This window comes from Spermophilus citellus, assembly GCF_964194105.1.
Source record: "Spermophilus citellus genome assembly, chromosome: 2".
In the NCBI taxonomy this organism is placed as follows: domain Eukaryota; kingdom Metazoa; phylum Chordata; class Mammalia; order Rodentia; family Sciuridae; genus Spermophilus; species Spermophilus citellus.
In genome coordinates, this window is record NC_138183.1 from 139,250,616 (window position 1) to 139,272,748 (window position 22,133).

Genomic DNA, 22,133 nt, shown 5'->3' on the forward strand with positions numbered 1-22,133 from the left:
AGAATATGGTGACCCTGATCGTGGCTAGTAGAACGTGGGGAATAGGAAATGTCCTAGAAGCAGTCTTGGAAATGGATTGTGGAGGGGTAGAGAGGGTGTCTCAGGGCTGTCCTTCCCTCAGTCAGCACAGGCTCCACAAGAGTTGTACTCCAGCTAGGCCATCTGGGCAAGACTGTTTCTCCTTATGGTCAACCCCTCTTCCCCTTCATGGCCTCTCAGCCTGTCCACCTATTTACCTACATGGCAGATTGCTCAGGAACAGACTTCATTCTGCCTTAGTGAGGCCTGTGCTCGAGGAGGTGCAGGGCCACAGTGAGGGCTCTGCTCAGAGAGGAGCTGGACCACCATGAGGGCTGTGCTCAAGGGGGTGCAAGGCCACAGTGAGGGCTGTGTGTGGAAGGGACCTGGGCCACAGTGAGAGTGTGCTCGAGGGGGTATAGGGCCACAGTGAGGGCTGTGCTCAGAGAGGAGCTGGACCACCGTTAGGGCTATGCGTGGAGGGGACCTGGCCACAGTGAAAGGCTCTGCTTGGAGGGGAGCTGGGCCACTCTGAGGCTGCGTGCTCTATATGAGGACTGAGCCACTAGGTATTCAGACTAGTTTCAAGACAAATCTGAGGCTTTGTTTTTATCACCTTGTTTTTTTGTCAATGATCACAATACTTCTAGCCTTGGGTTACAGAAGCCAATTGTGATCCTGTGCAGAAAGGACAGGGACACATGCTGGTTCTTCTGCCATCCGTGTGTCCGTTCATTTAGGACCCTGACACCATAGAGGTTGTGACAGTGAGTGTTTTTGTCTGCAGCAGTGCCCAGGGGCAGCCTCCTCTCACCTAGGGCTGGTATCTGCAGGGAGAGTTGTAGAACCTGTAGAATGGTGTATGCTCAATAAAGCAAAGGTCAAGCAGCAAAGGTGAGACCCTCAGAGCAGTGCGTGAGAAGCCCAGCTAGCAACATTATGTCCTGCAGCTGCTATTTGGGGCCTTGATGCCGCATGTGCTGTGACCAGAGCATCTGAGGAGAGCAACTGAGGGGAGGTGAGACTTATTCTGGCTCTCAGTTTCAGAGGCCTCAGATCATGGTACAGAACTGCATGGTAGAAACAGGGCAGGCAGGCAGAACTGGAAGCCTGCTCCTTCCAGGGCAGCCAGCAAACGGAGAGCAAGAGAAGAGAGTCCAGAGGACAGATGCAGCTCCCACGGCCACGCCTGCAGTGACCCACTTCCTCCAACCACACCCATCTGCTTACAGTCACCACCAGGAGTTCATTCAAGTTATTAATCACTAAATGGATTAATCCTGATGAGGTTACAACCTTCATGGTTCAGTCATTGCTGAAAAGCCCCATTCAGAACCTTGCTGCATTGGGGACCTGCTTTCAATCTATGAGCTTTTAGGGGGACACTTCTGATCCAAACCCTACCACTAAGTATCCTGATTCCACAGTCACTCACTCATCAGTGCTTGTATGACAGTTGTGAATCACAAGAGTGTCCCTAAGGTAAGATCTTGGCAGATCTCCTGACATTTATCATGAAATGCCATAGGCATTTCTATTATAACATTATGTATTTATTTGTTCATTTTTGGGGGAAATTTCTTTTCTTGACCCTGCTAAAGAACCAGTTCTTTATTGACTTGGTAGCTTCTGCACATCGTCTCCCGCCCACACGGAGGTTGGGACCCTGGTCTGCACTGTGCGATGGGGAACTTGTGGCTGAGTGGTGCCCAGCCAGGGCCTGGTGCTTTCACTGCTATGGCGTCCGTCACTGCATGTCACTGACTTGCCTGGCCATGAGCAGAGGACGTTCCTGCCACCCAGGGAGGTCACTGCAAGCAGTGTTTGTGGTCATTGGGAGGCAGTACAGACAAGGTGCTGCACCTGTGCTGCCCTGGAAGTGAGGGCACCGTGCCGTGTTTTACGTGACAGGCAGTTGTGGGTTTGGATCCAAGGTTCTGCTTCACATCTTGGTGATAAATATGCACAGTGACAGACCCATGTATGACTGTCTGTCCCTTTCTGAGGCTCAGGTGCTGGTGAGAGGGGCTCTGATGGCCCGACTGGGAAGCTCTCCTTGGAGGAAAATGGAGGCTGTGAGAACAGACACAGTTGTGCCCTGCCGTGGAGGGCGAGCCCCGCTTCTAGCGCCCTGGTGGGGACAGGGAGCAGTTGGGCAAAAGCCCGCCCAGCGTGGCTGGAGCTCTTCCTGGCACAGTGCATCTTTAGCAGACAGGGAAAGATGTGAGAAGTGGCCGTGTTATTCAACCAGAGTTACTCCTGTGGAAACAAACAGCTCTCTGTTAATGCACATCCATCGCAGGTCCCACTGGGATCTTTCCTTAGCAGACCTTTTTTTTCTTTCCTGTCTTATATGTTTCCATGAATGTTCAAATACATTAAAGAAGGAAATGGCATTAGAACCACAGGGGGAATCTTGCTAAAGTTCTTGGCCTTTCTCCTGCCTCTGCAGGCCTGAGATCAAGTATTTGCCCCCTGGCCTGTTTACCGAGAGCACAAACCTGACTGCCTGTCCTTTTGGAACCCCAGCAAATCCCACACGATTGGCCATTTGTTGGATCTCCTGGGGATTCCAACACTTTTCCAGCTGTGTTTGGGGTTTCCTGGTTGTTACTTCTTTGTAGCACCTCATACAGAGATTGTGCCTTCTTTTTTGCTCCTTTGCTTGTGAAAATCATCCTGTGTTTCCTGAGGACAGAGCTCCAGGCTTCTGTTATTCTCGTTTTCACTGGAGTTAGCTCATCTGGTACTCTTTGCAAGTAATGACATTTCCTCCCCATTTCAGCTGAGTTTTCAGCACAAGATTGGGATCCTCTATTGCAAAGCAGGACAGAGCACGGAGGAAGAAATGTACAACAATGAGACAGCGGGACCAGCTTTTGAGGAATTCCTGGACCTTCTGGGCCAGAGAGTGCAGCTGAAAGGATTCACTAAATACCGCGCCCAGCTGGACAATAAAAGTAAGCTCCATGCCTGCGTGAGCTCAGGTCTACTGAGTGGGGTCCTGTGCACGCCTGCTCTTGGCCCCAGGAGCAGCCCACCGAGCTTCTTGGGTCAGTATGGATATCCTCAGGTGAGCAGGGAGCTCACTGTCCTCAGGAAAGCAGGGGCTCATTTCTCAGTGGGTGTGTGTCAAATGTTGCATGCCTGACAGCTAGTGCTTTGTGACACTAGCAGAGATTCCCCATGTTTCCCAAAGAATCTCAGTGTGGTCCTCCCCTTTTGCACACCCACCTCTGTGACACCCTTGTGTCGTCACATCATGGACCAGCACTGTGTTCATTGCTGAGACAGAGCATTGGCACATTGGTTGGTGTATGTTATTGGGCTCATTCATTTCTAGATTCATGAGCTGAGCAGTGGAGTTGAAGCAGTGAGGAGGAAGCCAGGTGTCCTGCTTTCCAGGGACCTGAGTCAGGTTGCTTGGAGTGGGACACACATCAGCTCTCAAGGGCCAGATTGACTACCTGATTCAAATATGGGCTTTCTGCCCCCGGGGGTATGTGAGTTGTCCAGTATCTTCCAGATGTCCTCAGAAGCTCCGTGTATTTCATCTTCCTGCTATTATTAGATTGCTACCAGCACTTGAAATACCAGGCAACATAATTTTAAATATTTGGGGGAATTCTTATTCCCCCAAATATTTAAAATTATGTGGAATTCCTGCTCTTTCACTGAAAGGGGATAAGTAGATGATAAGTCTGGGATCTGAGAGCTAGTGGGAGGGTGAAGCAGGAGCTGTCCCTGTGGGTGCCATGGTATGGCCAGCCCTGGAGCAGAGCTGGCCATATGTGAGCCTGCCTGCCCTTCTTTTCTGTGTCCAGCCCTGCCCAGTGCCTGCTCGGCCTGATGCTCTGTCCAGATGAGGGTGGTACCTGAGTCAATCTTGGGTTTTGATGTGTTTCTAAATTTGAATGGTGTTGTCTCATGTGGGCCCCATGTCCTCCATGTGTGCCAGGCTGGAGCATTTCCCCAGTGCATGTCCACTGCTCGTGCCCCAGGTATGTAAAGGCAGGGAAGTGACCCACGACACCCCACATATGAATACCCACATGCATTCAGAAGGATCCACGTGACCTTTCTTGATTTTCTTGTCTAACTCCCCTTTGCTAAAAACCATAGCCCAGCTGCTAGAGGCCACTGTGGTGCCCTGGGGACCTCCTTGTGGACAGCCACTGTGGATATGGCTCCTGTTGCCAGTGGGGGGGGGCATCCTCTCTCTTCAGTGGGAGGCACTGAGAAATCCCTTTTAGAATGTGTGGTCCGTGAAGTATGTGGCACTATGTCTTCCCTCGTGTAGAGTTGACAGCAGCCTTGTGATCTCAGCAATGTCCCCAGTGCAGTAAGCTCAAAGATTTTCTTTCTGCAATTTAGGGAATCGGGTACCACATTAACACTCTGTAGGACTTGATTCAAGTCTGGGCCCAAGAAGAATGGAGTAGGAATGGGGCTGACCACTGAGACACCCTCGTCACTGGGCAGGAGTGACCAAGTCAGGGCAACACCCCCTTGTTCTCTGCTGCCAGCCCCTGAGCGAGCCTTGTTGGTTTCCTCTTTCCATTGCGTGCTGGTGTCTGGGGTAAAACTTCATGGCACTCACTTGGCGTGGCCTCTGGGTGCTGCTGGGCCAGGCTGGTTATATCACAACCCCAGGAGCACTGCTCCCCCGGGCTCTCACTGTTGGCTGTGCTTCTCTGATGTGAGGTGGGGCCTCAGGTCCAGGAGCGACTGCTGTGCTGGCTGCATTGGCTGCTCTGTCTCGCACCGCCCACCTGGGCTTGGGGGTCAGTGAGTCTGCCCTTTCTCATGTGGCTGAGCTCCCGCATCCCAGCTGGGTCCACTGTCAAGCTCTGAGCCAAGAGAGTTCAAGGGGATCATTGCTTCCTGAAGTCCTGTGAAGAAGGGCAGTGTGCGTTTCCTGAGGGTCCACAGGCGGTTCCCTCATCTTGGCTACTGATGGCAGAGACAGCAGGTGCCTTCTAGGATAGCCGAGAACCGCACAGCACTTCTTCCAGATAATGTCTGGACTGTCTCCAAGTCAGATGTAAATACCAGAGAGTCATGCTACAGGGCTCAGAAGGAAAGCAGTGGAGGTCCATGAAGGTTGAATATATTCCTATTTCAAAGTAAAAATTTTAGATTTTAAACTAAAAAAGATTTACCCAAAATGACTGCTCAAAGGTTTCCCCAGAAGGTGCAGCAGGGAACGCACAGGTTAGAAGTATTATCTCCTGCTGTTTAAGAAATAGAAGAGTCACAGAAGCCAAGGAGACACTGAGGGGTGGCCCTGAATTCTGCTGGCCTTGCTCCTACGCAAGTGTCTGTCTTCATTGGCCCTGTGCAGAGTGGTCCAGAACTTCTCTCTAGAATTATTTTAGAGTTACTGAGTTGATTGGAAAGTCTGAGACTCAATCTGTGGCAATCTCATGGATCACACAGATGGTTTTTAATTTGCAAAGAATCACTGTGCTTGACAAACTCTGCATGATCAGCAGGGTTCAGGTGTTGGGCAAAAGATACAGCAAGACACCACTCTCCTCATTCTCCATTTAAAAGATGTGTCATGCTGCTGTTTTCTGGTGAAAACATCCTTTAGGGAAAGAAAGTTTTAAAGTAACACTTTGTTTCCATCTCAGTGTTGTCAGCCCTACTTCATTCTTCTGTATTCTGGAAGGTCATGCATCCCCAGATGATGTAGAATTAACAGTAAATGCACACACAAGAGTGTGGCCAGCTTCTGGCTGCCCAACTGTCACTTTCAGGTGCTCCACCAGGGTCTGGGAGGGCCTGATGCCTTCCCCCTCACTACAGACCCAGGCCAAGGCACCTGGCCCTGGGTGGGTCCTGAGGTCCAGAATGAAGAGAAGCAGGTGAAGCCAACACAGTAGCGAGAGGGTGGGGAAAGTAGAGGCCCTCGGGTGCCAGCCTCAGTGGGAGGTTGTGGGAACTTAGCGCGGGCGGCAGCCTGTGCTACCAGTTCAGTGTGGCATCTGTTTTGTAGTTGAGTCATCTCTTGTGGGAATGACCTTCTGGGTGTCGATCCCCACAGTCTGCTGTGGCCTAACTTCTTTTGTGATTAACCTTGGTTTCTTCACATGTGCTGACGTTTACATTCACTCTCTAACCGACACCCTATTGCTAAAGAACTTTTGGTCCGAATTTTATGCTCACTCTTCTTCCTAAACCTACCGACTGTCTTCCTAATCCTACCTCCTATCCCTTTTTGACTGGATGTTCTCTTCTACATTCAATCATCCAAGGTACAAGGTCCTATGCCATTGTATATCGATTTATCTGAGACATCTGTGCAGAAAGTCATTCAAAGCTAAGTATCCCAATCAAGGGCCCAATGCCCTTCTGGCCTTCAAATCTTACTTAGATTTCTGTTGTCATACATATACTTCACCTATATATTATTATGAATATCGCAGGTTCCCAATACCATTCTTGATCCAGCAGAGTGATTCCTAACCCAAATCAAACAGGTTCTTAACCCTAACCATACACTGTTCCCTCAATCTAACTTTACAGAAGAGCAGGGACAGAGTTGGTCTTACAACACAGGAATGTAGGGGACCTTCCACCTGCTGAGAACCTCAAAGGTCCATGCAGAAATGTTCCCTGGAGAAGATGTAGGCAGCTACGAAGGACCCGAGAGAGCAGAAGTCATCTTCCATGGCAAACAACCTGGTCAGGATGAAGGGATGTGTCTGAATGAGCCTCTCTCTTCTTAATGTAGACAAGATGGACCAAAGCAGGCCTGTGTGGAGAGCTGTTCCTTGGTGCCTATGGTTGATATCCCATTCTAACTTGTGAAAGTGTCACAGGAAGGAGGGGCAGCCTCCATCTCATGGGACCCTTGGAAGCAACTGTTAGGACACAGTGGTTGCCAAGGCAGTGACCTCATTCAGTTCCTGAGGGAAGTGACCTCACCTCGCTTCCTTGGTGATGGAACTCTCTGAACTTGGGATCCAGGAAGCCAGGCACCCAGAGCCAGTCCCAGTCCCAGTCCCAGTCCCAGTCCCAGTGGGCTCACTTGTTTGGATTTACCAAGGACAGAGTCAGTCTTTCTTGGTACCTACTGATGTGAGGATGGCCAAATGCCAGGAAAGCTCTGAAGAGGGGCCTTTCCTGAGAAAGCAATGTACAAGTGTACCCTTTTCTCCACATCCTCGCCAGCACTTGTTGTTTGACTTCATAGTGACTGCCAATCTTACTGGAGTGAGATGGTATCTTAGGGTGGTTTTGATTTGCATTTCTCTGACTGCTAGAGATGGTGAGCATTTTTTCATGTACTTGTTGATTGATTGTATATCCTCCTCTGAGAAGTGTCTGTTCAGGTCCTTGGCCCATTTGTTGATTTGGTTATTTGTTATCTTATTGTCTAATTTTTTGAGTTCTTTGTATACTCTGGATATTAGGGCTCTATCTGAAGTGTGAGGAGTAAAAATTTGTTCCCATGATGTAGGCTCCCTATTTACCTCTCTTATTGTTTCTCTTGCTGAGAAAAAACTTTTCAGTTTAAATAAGTCCCATTTGTTGATTCTTGTTTGTGGGGAGCCATTCTGACACGTGATTGGGTGACTCCTGTTAAGGGCCTGAGGCGCTCTGGCTGTGTCGGAGCTTACCCGACCCTTTCCTGATAGAGAGCCCATCCGTGTGGGGGTGTGCGTGACCACTGACCCTGGAGACCCAATCACTGACCCTGACCTTGGAGTGCAGCTCCCCCTCAACCTTCATTGAATGGAATTCTCCCCTAAATCTCTTGTCCCTCAAATAAAAGGCTGCTCCCAGGCGTGTTCGCTCTCTCTCTCTCTCCTGCTAGCCCAGAGTAATCCTCGCTGCCCTGCTGGGCGGCTGGAGGCGGGAACAAGGGAGGCGAGCCGTCTCGGACCTAGCAATGTAAAATAAGGTACTGGTTTGTGTGTTTTATTTTGATCTCTTCTAACTAACTTAATGCCTAGAACCTCATTAATGAAACCACTGCGCAGGCCGCGTGGTAGAATTGGCGCCCACGAGGGGGGCATTCTGAATTAGTTAGATTGAGTGGGAGCGCGCGCTAAAAAGATAAGGAAAAAATAAAGAAAAGATAAGGAATAAAGAGAATGAGGAAAATAAGGAATTAAAATAAAGATATAGGAAGAGGTGACATTTGGGTCACAAAAGTACCGGGAGATATTGTAGGAAAGAGACGTTAAATTACTTAAAATGGGAAATTCTACTTCTTCGGATAAGGAAATGTATCTAACTATTTTAGACAGTATAATTAATCAGAAAGGAAAACAGATAAAGAAAGCTCAGTTATTACAATTCTTAAAGATTGTAGGTAAATATTGTCCTTGGTTTTGTGACCAAGAGTCTCCAAATTTACTTACTTCGGAGAAATTAGGAAGAAAGTTACAGGGAGTCTGTCTTTCTACTGAAATACCTGGAGGTATAGAAAATATACAGAAAACTTGGACAGCCCTAGAAGTCTGTCTTTTTGAATACATGGACCAGAGTTCGTGGCCTCCAGAAGACCTTCTGAAAGGCATTCAAAGAGCTATTAGGTCTATTCAAATGGAAAATCAGCCTGAAGCTAATTTCCTTTCCCTTGAGCCGTTTTAAAACAAAAGCGCTAGGAGCCAAAACAAAGGTTAAAATTGTGCAAGCTAGCCCGCAGACAGATTGTACAGAACAGCATGATACAGAAGAAACATCTCTAATCTTAGAGAGCCCTCCGGAAGAGGTAAACGATCTTCCTAGAGAGGAAAATACAGAAGAAACTCCTAGAGGGGCTCAGGTTTCTTCTCAACCACGTGAGTTAGAAACCCAAATTCCAAATGGCGATAGTACAGAGTCTGATAGCAGCTCACAGTCTGAGGAAGAAGAATTAGACATAAAAACTCAGGACTTAGAGAGAAATTTTAATAGATTGCATTTAGCACCACCTGCCCAAGCTTTTAAAATTCGGCCGGTACCTGCTAGAAGGACCAAATTTAACAGGTGTGCTGAATTAAAGATGACTTTTCTTACCCCAGTTCAGCAAGGTATTAGGAAGGCTCAAGAAATGGGAGAGGATACTACTGGTTTTCACCTCTTTCCAGTTTTTGAACAAACTAATGAACAAGATCAGAGAATTAGAGTTCATGCTGTAATTCCATTTAAAACTATCAAGGAATTGAAAAATGCATGTGAAACGTACGGCCCAAATTCGCCTTTTGTTCAGAGTCTGATAGAAAATATTTGCTCACAACCCCTTCCTCCTAGTGATTGGATTTTTTTAGCCAAATCTTGTCTGAGCGGGGGAGATTACTTGCTTTGGAAAACTTACTGGACTGATTTTTGTAATGAACAGGAAGAAAGAAACAGGAGACAGGGCATAGAGACGCCAGTAACGATGTTTTTAGGGACTGAAAATTTCGCTGATTTAGAAAGACAGTTAAATTATGATTTTGTAGTGTACAATCAAATAACTGATTGTGCAAAACGTGCCTGGAGGCAAATTGTCCCCAAGGACCAGTCCAATTTAGTTCTTACCAAAATCAGACAAGGTGCCAGTGAGACTTATTCAGATTTCGTAGCCCGACTGTATCAGGCTGCGAACAGGTCCATCGGGGACCCAGGAGCTAGCGAATTTATCGTTAGGCAATTGGCTTTTGAGAACGCAAATAAAATCTGTCAGGATGTTCTCCGACCCCATCGTAAAAAAGGAACAATTTCTGAGTATATTCGCTTGTGTTCTGACTTAGATTCCACTCAGTTGCAAACGGTGGCCTTGGCAACAGTATTAAAGGAAACCTTGGGGCCGCAAAATTCAGTTCAGAAGTTCCGTGGTAAATGTTACGTTTGTGAAAAACCAGTCATTTTGCCCGTGAATGTCTCATGCGCAATTTTAGGTTTAGGGCTCCATCTACTGGCGATAATAGATTTTGCAGGACTCAGCGCCACGCGGTTGATTCGGGTGTCGCGGATGAGCCCTCCCTCTCGCCACAAGTATTTCCTCCTAGCGAGGGGACAAAAAACTTCTGTTCGGCCCCTCCCCGGGCCCAGGAACAATACGGGGAAATTCAGAACAGGTCGCACAGTGTGACGTCACTGGCAGCACCGACCAGGGCAGTCCGCGATTTTTACCGGGACAGGGACAGGGATCACAGACAGTTTTCTTAGGACCTTCATAGACAGTTGAATTAGATCCTGAGACGGGACCAAAACAAATCCCTACTGGGATTTTCATGCCGTTTCCTAAAAATACTGTAGGTTTAATTCTGGGGCGTGATAATTTAAAGGGGGCCATTGAGGTCATACCTGGTGTGATAGATTCAGAATTTAAAGGGCAATTATATGTTACTGTAAGATCCAATTATGCCCTAAGACTCACCCCAAAGGATATTTTTGCTCAATTAATATTATTGCCTTGTGTCTCAGAAAGGCACCTGCCGGTAGATTCAGTTTCTAAACCGCCGGACAGAGTATATTGGTCCCAGTTAGTGCGACAAGAACTTCCTTTATTAAAACTTAGAATTAATAATAAAAATTTCCTAGGCATCATAGACACAGGGACTGATAGCTCAGTATTGTCCAGCCGGTTTTGGCCCAGGACATGGCCTTTACATACAGCACCAGCTAACCTAGAAGGAATAGGACAAATTTCACAGCCTGCTCAAAGTGCCAACTATCTCCGTTGGGAAGATTCTGATGGGAACAGTGGAATATTTAAACCTTATGTGTTAGAGTCTTTACCAGCTAACCTATGGGGAAGAGATATATTAGCCAAAATGGGACTGTTACTAGTTACCCCAAATTCTATAAGGTCAGTTGAGGAAGCTAATCAAAGATATTTTCCTGGAGATGATAGGGAGACCCTTCAGGAAGAATATCTGTTTACAAGCCAGTCTCCACGACAAGGATTAGTAAATACTCCAGACCAAAATTTTTACTAGGGGCCCTGAGTACTTCCCCGATCCCTGAGACAGCTGAAAAAATCACGTGGCTCACAGAAGAGCCTATATGGATTTCTCAGTGGCCCATCTCAGGGGAAAAGCTTAAAATAATTCATAGATTAGTTGAGGAACAACTTCAGGCTGGTCATATTGAACCAACGCTTAGTCCTTGGAACACACCTATTTTTGTTATTAAGAAAAAGTCAGGAAATTGGAGATTACTACAGGATTTAAGGGCAATAAATCAGGCAATTCAGCCTATGGGATCATTACAGCCAGGACTTCCCTCCCCCACAGCCATTCCTTTAGATTATAGCTTGATGGTAATAGATTTAAAAGACTGTTTTTTCTCTATAAGGTTACATCCTGAAGATTGTGAAAGATTTGCTTTCACTGTCCCAACAATTAATTTTAAAGAACCTGTTAAAAGATATTGTTGGAAGGTACTTCCTCAGGGAATGCGTAATAGCCCTACACTGTGCCAAAAATATGTTGATCAGGCGATAGGTCCCATAAGAAATAGCTTCCCTAATGCATATATTATCCATTTTATGGACGATATATTACTGGCTCATATTAATCCAGAAGTACTTTCAGAAATTTTTACTCAGTTAGAGACTTCACTTACAGCAATGGGTTTATGTATAGCTCCTCAAAAAATTCAAAAGGTATCTCCTTTTCAATATCTAGGTCAGATAATTCAAGGGAGTACAATCCGTCCTCAAAATCTTCAGATAAGAGTTAAGGAGTTATGTACCCTTAATGATTTTCAAAAATTATTAGGAGATATTAACTGGCTAAGACCATCCTTAAAGTTAACTACTTCTGAGTTAAGTCCTTTATTTCAGATATTACAAGGAAATCCTTCTTCAACCTCTCCACATCAACTAACTTTGGAGGCCAAGGCAGCCTTAAGGAAAGTGGAAATTGCAATTAAAAATGCACAGCTTACTAGAATAGATCCTAAAGAAATAATGTATTTATTAATATTTCCAACTGAGCATACCCCAACAGGAGCCATATGGCAAAGATTAGGAGTTATAGAATGGATTTATTTATCCCATTCTCCTCAAAAAACATTAATTCCTTTTCATGATTCTATAGCTCAATTAGTAATTAAAGGTAGAACTAGGATTTTACAATTAATTGGATCTGAGCCTGATATCATAATTATTCCATTTTCTGTTCAACAGACTAATTGGCTTTTTCAAACTTCTAGTTCATGGCAGATAGCTTTTGCAGATTTCCCTGGCCAGATAGATAGCCATTATCCTCGTGATAAGATTGTACAATTTGCATCATTAACATCACTTATTTTTCCAAAGATTGTACGTTCTCATCCAATAGAGGAAGCTTTATCGGTGTTCACAGATGGTTCCAACTCTGGTAAGGCAGGTTTCTTTAGCCGTGTTCACACAGAGGTAATACAAACTTCTTATACTTCTGCTCAAAGGGCAGAGCTCCAAGCTCTGATTTGTACCTTAGATTATTTTTCAAATAAGCCTATTAATATCTATTCTGACAGCTTATATGCAGTCGGAGTTACCAAAAATATTGAAACCTCAGTTATTGGGTTTACTTCATCACAGGAGTTATTTGAATTATTTCATAATTTACAAAAGACAGTGCTAATGCGAAAGTACCCATGTTTCATTGGACACATCCGTGCGCATACTGACCTTCCTGGACCTCTAGTTGCAGGTAATGATAAAATTGATAAATTAGTAGCTTTTTGTCAACAGATGTCTTCATATGACTGTGCACTAGCTTCCCATTCCTTGCATCATCAAAATGCTTCTAGCTTACGTAAAAAATTTAGTATTACCAGAGAACAAGCTCGTCAGATTGTAAGCCAATGCCCTAAGTGTGTTATTCACACTCCATCTCTGCCATCAGGGGTAAATCCCCGTGGAATAAAACCAAATCAGATATGGCAAATGGATGTAACTCATATTCCTCAATTTGGTAAGCAAGGTTATGTACATGTCATAGTGGACACTTATTCTAGATTTATTTTTGCAACAGCACGTACTAAGGAAAATACTCAACATGTAATTTCTCATTGCTTATCAGCCTTTTCCGTTTTAGGGTGTCCTATGCAGATTAAAACAGATAATGCTCCAGGTTATGTAAGTTCTGCTTTTCAACAATTTTGCCAAGAGTTTGAAATTAATCATAAAACAGGAATTCCTTATAACCCCCAAGGTCAAGCCATTGTAGAATGAGCTCATTTATCTATTAAGCTTCAATTACAAAACTTAAAAAGGGGGGATAAGATTGTGACTCCCCAAAATAGCCTTAATCATGCCTTATTTGTTTTAAATTTTTTAAACTGTGACACAGAAGGTCACACTGCTGCTGAGAGACAAATGTCTCCCTCAGTAACAGGCCCCTTAGGCAGAGTTCTGTGGAAAGATTTACAGACTGGTCAGTGGAAGGGGCCGGATCCGGTAATATCATGGGGCCGAGAGCATGCTTGTATTTTTCCAGAAGGTGCTTTCCGTCCTATTTGGGTGCCTGAACGTGCTATCAGACATGGAGGAGATAGAACCCAGACTCAAGCGACTGAGGATCGACCCGGAGGAGCCACAACCCAGAAGGAGGAGATATCGGAAAAGGATGAAGAAAAACCAGATTAAACCAGCCGAGAAGCTGATTTCGTGGAAAGATGTGAAGAAATTGACAACCCAGGCTTCCCAAATACTTCGACGCCTAGGAAAGAACAGGACCCCAATCTTGATGGTAGCAACAGTAATTGCCCTACTGGGCTGTCAGGTAAAAGGGAATCAAGTAGACACTTATTGGACATATTTCCCAGATCCACCTCTGGTACACCCAGCTGTGTGGACTGGAGAATCTATTCCAGTATTTACTAATGACTCATTCATGATGGGAGGATTTACAGATACTCATATTACTCCCAATCATGTGACTAGATTTAATTATTCTGGCTACAGTGCCCAATTGCCTTTATGTTGGTCACATGATAAACATGCTGGCTGTCTGAAAGTATCATTTGAAGAAAAGACAGCGATTGGTAAACCTAGACTGACAAATAATTCTATTTATGGGGACTTAAAACCTAATACTAGATCAGTAATTAAGATGGGACTTTCCCATAACAAGCCAGTCATTTCTGCAAAACCTCCACCGGTACCCCACTGTCCAAATAGTTCTATAATTGAAATTGGCACCTTTCCTAAATGGATGGATTGTGTAAATACTTTTCCTGTACAACATAAGGTGTCTAAAGCTAGTGGGTATATTTTAGACTGGTCTCCAAAAATTGATAAGAGACAATTACGAAGAAATTCTGCTATACACCTGCAGGATTTGTTAGTAATATTTTGACTTATAGTGAAGGAGGTGTTCAAAGAGATATTTGGCGTTTAATTGCTGCCTCAGAGTATTTACATTTTTCAGATAAACCTTTACCAAAATTTGTTGGCAAGAACTGTAAAGAGGGATCTTGCTATGGCTTAAGAGCCTGTGTCCAATCTCCTTATGTTTTAATTATTGGAAATGTAAAAGTTAAATGGATAGATGATAGATATTTTGTTACTTGTAATAAGTGCAACCTAACCAATTGTATTTCTAGGTATAATGGAGGAAAAGGAGTGCTGATACTTCATCAGCCCTCTTTTGTTTTATTACCTGCTAATATTTCAGAGCCATGGTATACTGATGCTGGTTTACAAGTCCTGCAGCAAATTCATGCCCAGCTAACAAGACCTAAACGTGCTATTGGAGTCATAATTGTTGGTGTCTTAGCACTGGTCTCATTTATTGCCTCAACTGTCTCTGCATCTCTGACATTGTCTCAGAATATTCAGCATGCAAAATTTCTTAATAATTTAGCTCAAAATACTTCCAAGGCTCTGCGTAATCAAGTAAATATTGATGAAAGGATTGAGACTAAATTAAACGCCTTAGAGGCGACTGTTATAAACATTGGTAATGAACTTTCAGCCTTAAAATTTAAGGAAAGGCTTAAATGCCATGCTAACTATAAGTATGTATGTGTTACAGCTGCCAAGTACAATGCTTCTCTCTGGGATTGGGAGAAGGTTAAAAACCATTTATTAGGTGTTTGGCAAAATAGTAATAATAGCTTGGATATTTTGGAACTTCATCACCATATCCAAGACATTCAAAATAATAGAGCTGATTTTTCAGATCCTTCTTCTTTGGCTAACCAAATATTGAAGGAGTTAAATGGATTCAACCCTGGAAATATTCTTAAACACTCCGCTTGGTACATTATTGGATTATTCTCTTTGCTGTTAATTCTCTTTTGTATTGTAACTATAGGATGGCGAGTCTTCCAATCATGAATCTGGGGACTCCAGAGAGTGAACCGCCGCCTCATTGTTAAGAATAGAAAGGGGGAATATGTGGGGAGCCATTCTGACACGTGATTGGGTGACTCCCGTTAAGGGCCTGAGGCGCTCTGGCTGTGTCGGAGCTTACCCGACCCTTTCCTGATGAGAGAGCCCATCCGTGTGGGGGTGTGCGTGACCACTGACCCTGGAGACCCAATCACTGACCCTGACCTTGGAGTGCAGCCCCCCCTCAACCTTCATTGGATGGAATTCTCCCCTAAATCTCTTGTCCCCCAAATAAAAGGCTGCTCCCAGGCGTGTTCGCTCTCTCTCTCTCCTGCTAGCCCAGAGTAATCCTCGCTGCCCTGCTGGGCGGCTGGAGGCGGGAACCAGGGAGGCGAGCCATCTCGGACCTAGCAATGTAAAATAAGGTACTGGTTTATGTGTTTTATTTTGATCTCTTCTAACTAACTTAACGCCTAGAACCTCATTAATGAAACCACTGCGCAGGCCGCGTGGTAGACTTGTTATTAACTCTTGTTCTATGGGTGTCTATTAAGGAATTTGGAGCCCGATCCCACAATATGTAGATCGGAGCCAACTTTTTCTTCTATCAGACGGAGAGTCTCTGATTTGATATCTAGCTCCTTGATCCACTTTGAGTTAACTTTTGTGCATGGCGAGAGACAGGGATTCAGTTTCATTTTGTTGCATATGGATTTCCAGTTTTCCCAGCACCATTTGTTGAAGATGCTATCCTTCCTCCATTGCATGCTTTTAGCTCCTTTATCAAATATAAGATAGTTGTAGCTTTGTGGATTAGTCTCTGTGTCCTCTATTCTGTACCATTGGTCCACCCGCCTGTTTTGGTACCAGTACCATGCTGTCTTTGTTACTATTGCTCTGTAATATAGTTTGAAACCTGGTATCGCTATACTGCCTGATTCACACTTCCTGCTTAGAATTGCTTTTGCTATTCTGGGTCTTTTATTTTTCCATATGAATTTCATGATTGGTTCATCTATTTCTACAAGAAATGCCATTGGGATTTTGATTGGTATTGCATTAAACCTATAGAGAACTTTTGGTAATATCGCCATTTTGATGATGTTAGTTCTGCCTATCCATGAACAGTTTATATTTTTCCATCTTCTAAGATCTTCTTCTACTTCTCTTTTTAGGGTTTTGTAGTTTTCGTTGTATAAATCTTGCACCTCTTTTGTTAGGTTGATTCCCAAGTATTTTATTTTTTTTGAGGATATTGTGAATGGAGTGTTTTTCCTCATTTCCATTTCAGAAGTTTTGTCACTGATATACAGAAATGCCTTTGATTTATGCGTGTTGATTTTATATCCTGCCACTTTGCTGAATTCATTTATTAGTTCTAGTAGTTTTTTTGTAGACCCTTTTGGGTCTTCTAGGTATAGAATCATGTCATCCGCAAATAGTGATAATTTAAGTTTTTCTTTTCCTATTTTTATGCCTTTAATTTCTTTCGTCTGTCTAATTGCTCTAGCCAGTGTTTCGAGAACTATATTGAATAGAAGTGGTGATAGGGGGCATCCCTGTCTTATTCCAGATTTTAGGGGGAATGCCTTCAATTTTTCTCCATTGAGAATGATGCTAGCCTGAGGCTTGGCATAGATAGCTTTTACAATGTCAGGGTAAGTTCCTGTTATCCCTAGTTTTTCTAGTGTTTTGAACATAAAGAGATGCTGTACTTTGTTGAATGCTTTCTCTGCATCTATTGAGATGATCATATGGTTGTTATCTTTAAGTCTATTGATGTGGTGAATAACATTTATTGATTTCCGTATATTGAACCATCCTTGCATCCCAGGGATGAATCCTACTTGATCATGGTGTACAATTTTTTTGATGTGCCTTTGTATCCGATTCACCAGAATTTTATTGAGGATTTTTGCATCTAGGTTCATCAGAGATATTGTTCTGTAGTTTTCTTTCTTTGAGGTGTCTTTGTCTGGTTTCGGAATCAGGGTGATGTTGGCCTCATAGAATGAATTTGGCAGAGCTCCCTCTTTTTCTATTTCCTGAAATAACTTGAAAAGTATTGGTATTAATTTTTCTTTAAAGGTTTTGTAACACTCCTCTGTATACCCATCCGGTACTGGGCTTTTCTTGGTTGGAAGTCTTTTGATTGCTTCTTCTATTTCATCTATTGATATTGGTCTGTTTAAGTTGTGAGTATCCTCCTGACTCAGTCTGGGCAAATCATATGACTTAAGGAATTTATCGATGTCTTCACTATCTTCTATTTTATTGGAATATAGGTTTTCAAAATAATTTCTATGTGTCTTCTGTATTTCTGTAGCGTCTGTTGTGATATTGCCTTTTTCATCCCGTATGTTAGTAATTTGAGTTCTCTCTCTTCTTCTCTTCGTTAGCATGGCTAGGGGTCTGTCGATCTTATTTATTTTTTCAAAGAACCAACTTTTAGTTTTGTTAATTTTTTCAATAGTTTCTTTTGTTTCAATTTCATTGATTTCCGCTCTGATTTTAATTATGTCTTGCCTTCTGCTACATTTGCTGTTGTTTTGCTCTTCCTTTTCTAGGGCTTTGAGATGAAGTTTGAGCTCATTTATTTGTTGGTTTTTCCTTTTTTTTGAGGAATGACCTCCAGGTGATGAATTTCCCTCTTGAAACTGCTTTCATTGTGTCCCATAGATTCCGATATGTTGTGTCTGTATTTTCATTTATCTCTAAGAATTTTTTGATTTCCTCCTTTATGTCTTCTGTAACCCATTGATCATTCAGTAACATATTGTTCATTTTCCATGTAATGTAGGATTTTTCCTTCCTTCTTTTATCATTGATTTCCATTTTCATTCCATTATGATCAGATAAAATGCATGGTATTATCTCCACCCTTGTACATTTACTGAGGGATGCCCTATGGCATAATATATGGTCTATTTTTGAGAACGATCCATGTGCTGCTGAGAAAAATGTATAGCCACTTGATGTTGGTTGATATATTCTATATATGTCAGTTAAGTCTAGGTTGTTGATTGTGATATTGAGTTCTATAGTTTCTTTATTCAACTTTTGTTTGGAAGATCTGTCCAATGGTGAGAGAGGTGTGTTGAAGTCACCCATAATTATTGTGTTGTGGTCTATTTGATTCTTGAACTTGAGGAGAATTTCTTTTATGAACATCGCAGCACCATTATTTGGTGCATAAATATTGATAATTGTTATGTCTTGTTGGTGAATGGTTCCTTTTAACAGTATATAATGTCGTTCCTTATCCCTTTTGATTAATTTAGTCTTGAAGTCGATTTTATTCGATATGAGGATGGCCACCCCTGCTTGCTTACGAGGACCGTGTGCATGGTATATTTTTTCCCAACCTTTCACCTTCAGCCTGTGTATGTCTTTTCCAATCAGATGTGTCTCCTGGAGGCAGCATATTGTTGGATTTGTTTTTTTAATCCATGTTACCAGCCTATGTCGCTTTATTGGAGAGTTTAAGCCATTAATGTTTAGAGTTACTATTGATGTATGGTTTGTACTTCCAGCCATGTTTGATTATTTATCTTCTTTTAGTTTGTTTCTCCAAGGTTAGCTTTCCCCCTGCCCCCTGACTTTATAGAGGCACTTCCCACTGATGGTTTTGGTTATTGTTTTTCATTTCTTCCTCGTGTAATGTTTTGCTCAAGATGCTTTGCAATGCTGGTTTTCTGGCTGCAAATTCTTTCAGCTTTTGTTTATCATGAAAGATTTTTATTCTGTTGTCGTACCTGAAGCTTAATTTTGCTGGATACAGAATTCTTGGTTGGCATCCATTGTCTTTCAGTGTTTGAAATACGTTGTTCCAGGATCTTCTCGCTTTCAGCGTCTGTGATGAAAAATCCGTTGTTAACCTTATTGGTTTACCCCTGAATGTGATCTGCCTTCTTTCTCTTGTAGCTTTTAATATTTTCTCTTTGTTCTGTATATTGGATATCTTCATAACAATGTGTCTTGGCATTGGTCTACTGTGATTTTGTGTGCTCGGTGTCCTGTATGCATCTTCAATTTGTATATCTGTTTCCTTTTTTATTTCTGGAAAGTTTTCTGTAATTATTTCATTCAGCAGGTTACTCATTCCCCTGGTTTGAATCTCTGTACCTTCCTCTATCCCGATGACTCGTAGATTTGGCTTTCTTATGTTATCCCATATCTCTTGGATGTTTTTCTCGTGATTTTTAACCAGCCTTTCTGAGTTGGCTAGGCTCTTTTCAATATGATATATTTTGTCTTCATTATCTGACATTCTGGTTTCTACTTGCTCCATTCTGTTAGTGATACTCTCGATTGAGTTTTTAATTTGGTTTATCGTTTCCTTCATTTCTAGAATTATTGTTTGATTTTTTGTATAATCTCTATCTCCTGATAAAGATGCTTAACTTCTTCTTTTATCTGTTTATGTAATTCATTTTCAATGTGTTCTTTCACTGTTTGGATTTGCTGTCTTGTATCCTCTTTCAGTTTCCATTCCATCTGTCTAAAGTATTTTTTCAGTTCTTTATGTGACCATTTTTCTGCTGACTCTAGGTCCTCCTGAATATTTAGGCTGTCCTTCATTGTTTGTAGTCCTTTTCTTCCTTGCTTTTTTTATGCTGGTCATGTTACTTCTTGTTCTGTTTGAGTGCTGAGTTACTATTTACTCTTATAAATTTATTTGATGCTTGGGAGGAAGGATATTAGAAGGGCAGGGAAGAAGTCACTAAAGAGAATGAGAGTAGGCAGGTAGAATTCAAGGAGGGGGGAATAAGAAAATTGAAAAGAAATGAAAACACAAAAGAAACAAAAACAAACAAACAAACAAAAATTAGAAAAGAAAGAAAGAAAGAAAAGAATAAAATTTTTTTACAAAAATAATAATGAAAATAAAAAAAATGAAAATTAAAATTAAAAAATAATAATAATAAAATTAAAAAAAATTTTAAACAAAAAAATTAAAAACATTAAAAAAATTAAAGAACAACAACAACAAAAATTGAAAATGAAAGAAATAGGAAAAAAGAGAAAAAGAGAAAAAATGATAATAATAATAATAATAAATGTAGTCCAAGAGTTTGATTAACTTCTCTTCCAGTAGGTGGAGCTGTGCCCACTGTGTCAAGCTTCTTCTCTCAATAGGTGGAAACCGATTGCTGTGCAGCAGCTCTTCCTCCCAGACTGGGCGGGTCTCCAATCCTGAGTGCCTAGGGCCTTCTTTTGTGGTTCCTCAATCCAGGCCGTGCTCACCTGTGACGCTCACCACAATACTGGCTACACACCAGGTCTGCTGTTCCTGGGAGCCCTGTTTTCATGAACACCTGGGCTCTCTCTCCCTATTTGCCTCCCTCAGACCCTAAGTTTGTAGAGCTTGTGGCTGAGAACCCCCAGCGAATTTGCTTGCCCTCCGGTAGCCACGCCCCCGGTAGCTGGTGCAAGAGACCTCAGCTGTCAGCACTGGTGGGAGCGGTAGCCGGGAGTTTCACGCCGCGAGTCCCACACCACTCCTGATTCCCTCGGTCTGGCTGTCGCGCTAATGGGAGAGCTGGGAGGGGCCCTTAAGGTTTCCCCCGCTGTGTGGAGGGAGATGACTAGGGGATTACACACCTGTCTCGCTGGTTTCAATGCAGTTATCTCCTCCGCCCATGACGTCAGTTCTCTTCCAAGGTGGTATCCCATGCAAATAGTGACAGTTCGTTCCCTATGCCAGGTGACCAATGCAACGGGTGGGTCCTGACTATCTCTCCCAATCCCCGTTTCAGTCCTGTGGCCACTGCCTATGAAGGCTCAGTTGGCTTTTACCTCTAAGTTCAGAAGGGCCGACCAGTTATTTCAGTGGGATTGTTAGTGCTGAGTCACGAGAAGCAGGCGAACCGGAGCTTGAATGTAGCTGATCCGTGCTCAGTGTGTGTTTTCTGAGGGGCCCAGACCGTACGCCCCAGATCCACATCAGCTCAGCATTGCCTAGTGATCCTGAGCAAACAGCCTTTAGATAATTAACAGCTCTCTATGCCCACGCAGTTGAAGAGGTCAGAGACTTGATCTCTCCGTGCCTGCCGTCATGTTAGACCTCCTCAATGATATTCATGTTACCCTTACAGCTTCCTGGCATAAGCAAGATGTTGGGATTATACAAACTGCTGCTTCTGTTTCCACTCCAGTTTTCTAGAAATGAAACCCTGCTGCCGTCGCCTCCACCTCTGGGCTGCGCTCACGGGCGCCGCGCTTGTCCGCGACCTTAGCAGCGCCGCTGCGGCCTCCGCCGCTCCTCGGCCCGGTGCCCAGCTCCCGGGGCCCAAGCGGCTACCCCCGTGGCTCTCCGGCCCCCTCCTCTGGAGCACGGGTCCCCTCGCAGGGGGATGCCGAACAATCCCAGAGCAGGCTCTGCCCGAAGGTGCAGCGGCGAACAGGCGACCGAGACACTCGAGGCCGTGGTGCAGCCTTCAGAGGACAGGGCTCGGCACGCAGCCCAGTTCCAGCCTCTAGATGCGGCTGCTGTACAATGTAGACAGAGCCATCAAGACAGCAAGCAGAAAGCAAATGGTGGCCCCACAGAGTGGATTTTTGGCCCCGAAACCACAGCCCAGCCAACAATCCCAATCCACTAACTCTCCCTGTATAGAAAATATTCAAAAAAAAGGGGGGGGCGGGGCGCACTGAGCTTTCTTTGCCTCAAGTACTTTCAATCCACTGCTGATTACACATTCAGCTTCTCTGCCGGGAGCGAAGTGAAAGAGGAAGCAGATGGGCTCAAAGCGCCCGCGGCTCTGAGCAGCAAAGCCGCGGCTCTGAAATCCTACTCTTCTCACCTGGATTTCCCTCTGTGACATTTCGCTCTATATGCAGCCCCTCCTTCCCTCACTGTTGG

The 22,133-nt window shown here is 43.7% G+C and overlaps 1 protein-coding gene across 1 annotated transcript in view; it reads left to right on the forward strand.

Annotated features, from left to right (window-relative positions):
* Positions 1-3,868, forward strand: part of LOC308641597 (signal-induced proliferation-associated 1-like protein 2) — a gene marked incomplete at its 3' end in the record, with an annotated part of 82,956 nt that extends 79,088 nt beyond the window's left edge. Inside the window, exons 6-7 of the mRNA XM_081280265.1 lie at positions 2,804-2,978; positions 3,843-3,868. Coding sequence (XP_081136391.1) covers positions 2,804-2,978; positions 3,843-3,868 — 201 coding nt within the window. The remainder of the gene's footprint in view (positions 1-2,803; positions 2,979-3,842) is intronic.
* Between the last annotated feature and the right edge of the window lie 18,265 nt (positions 3,869-22,133).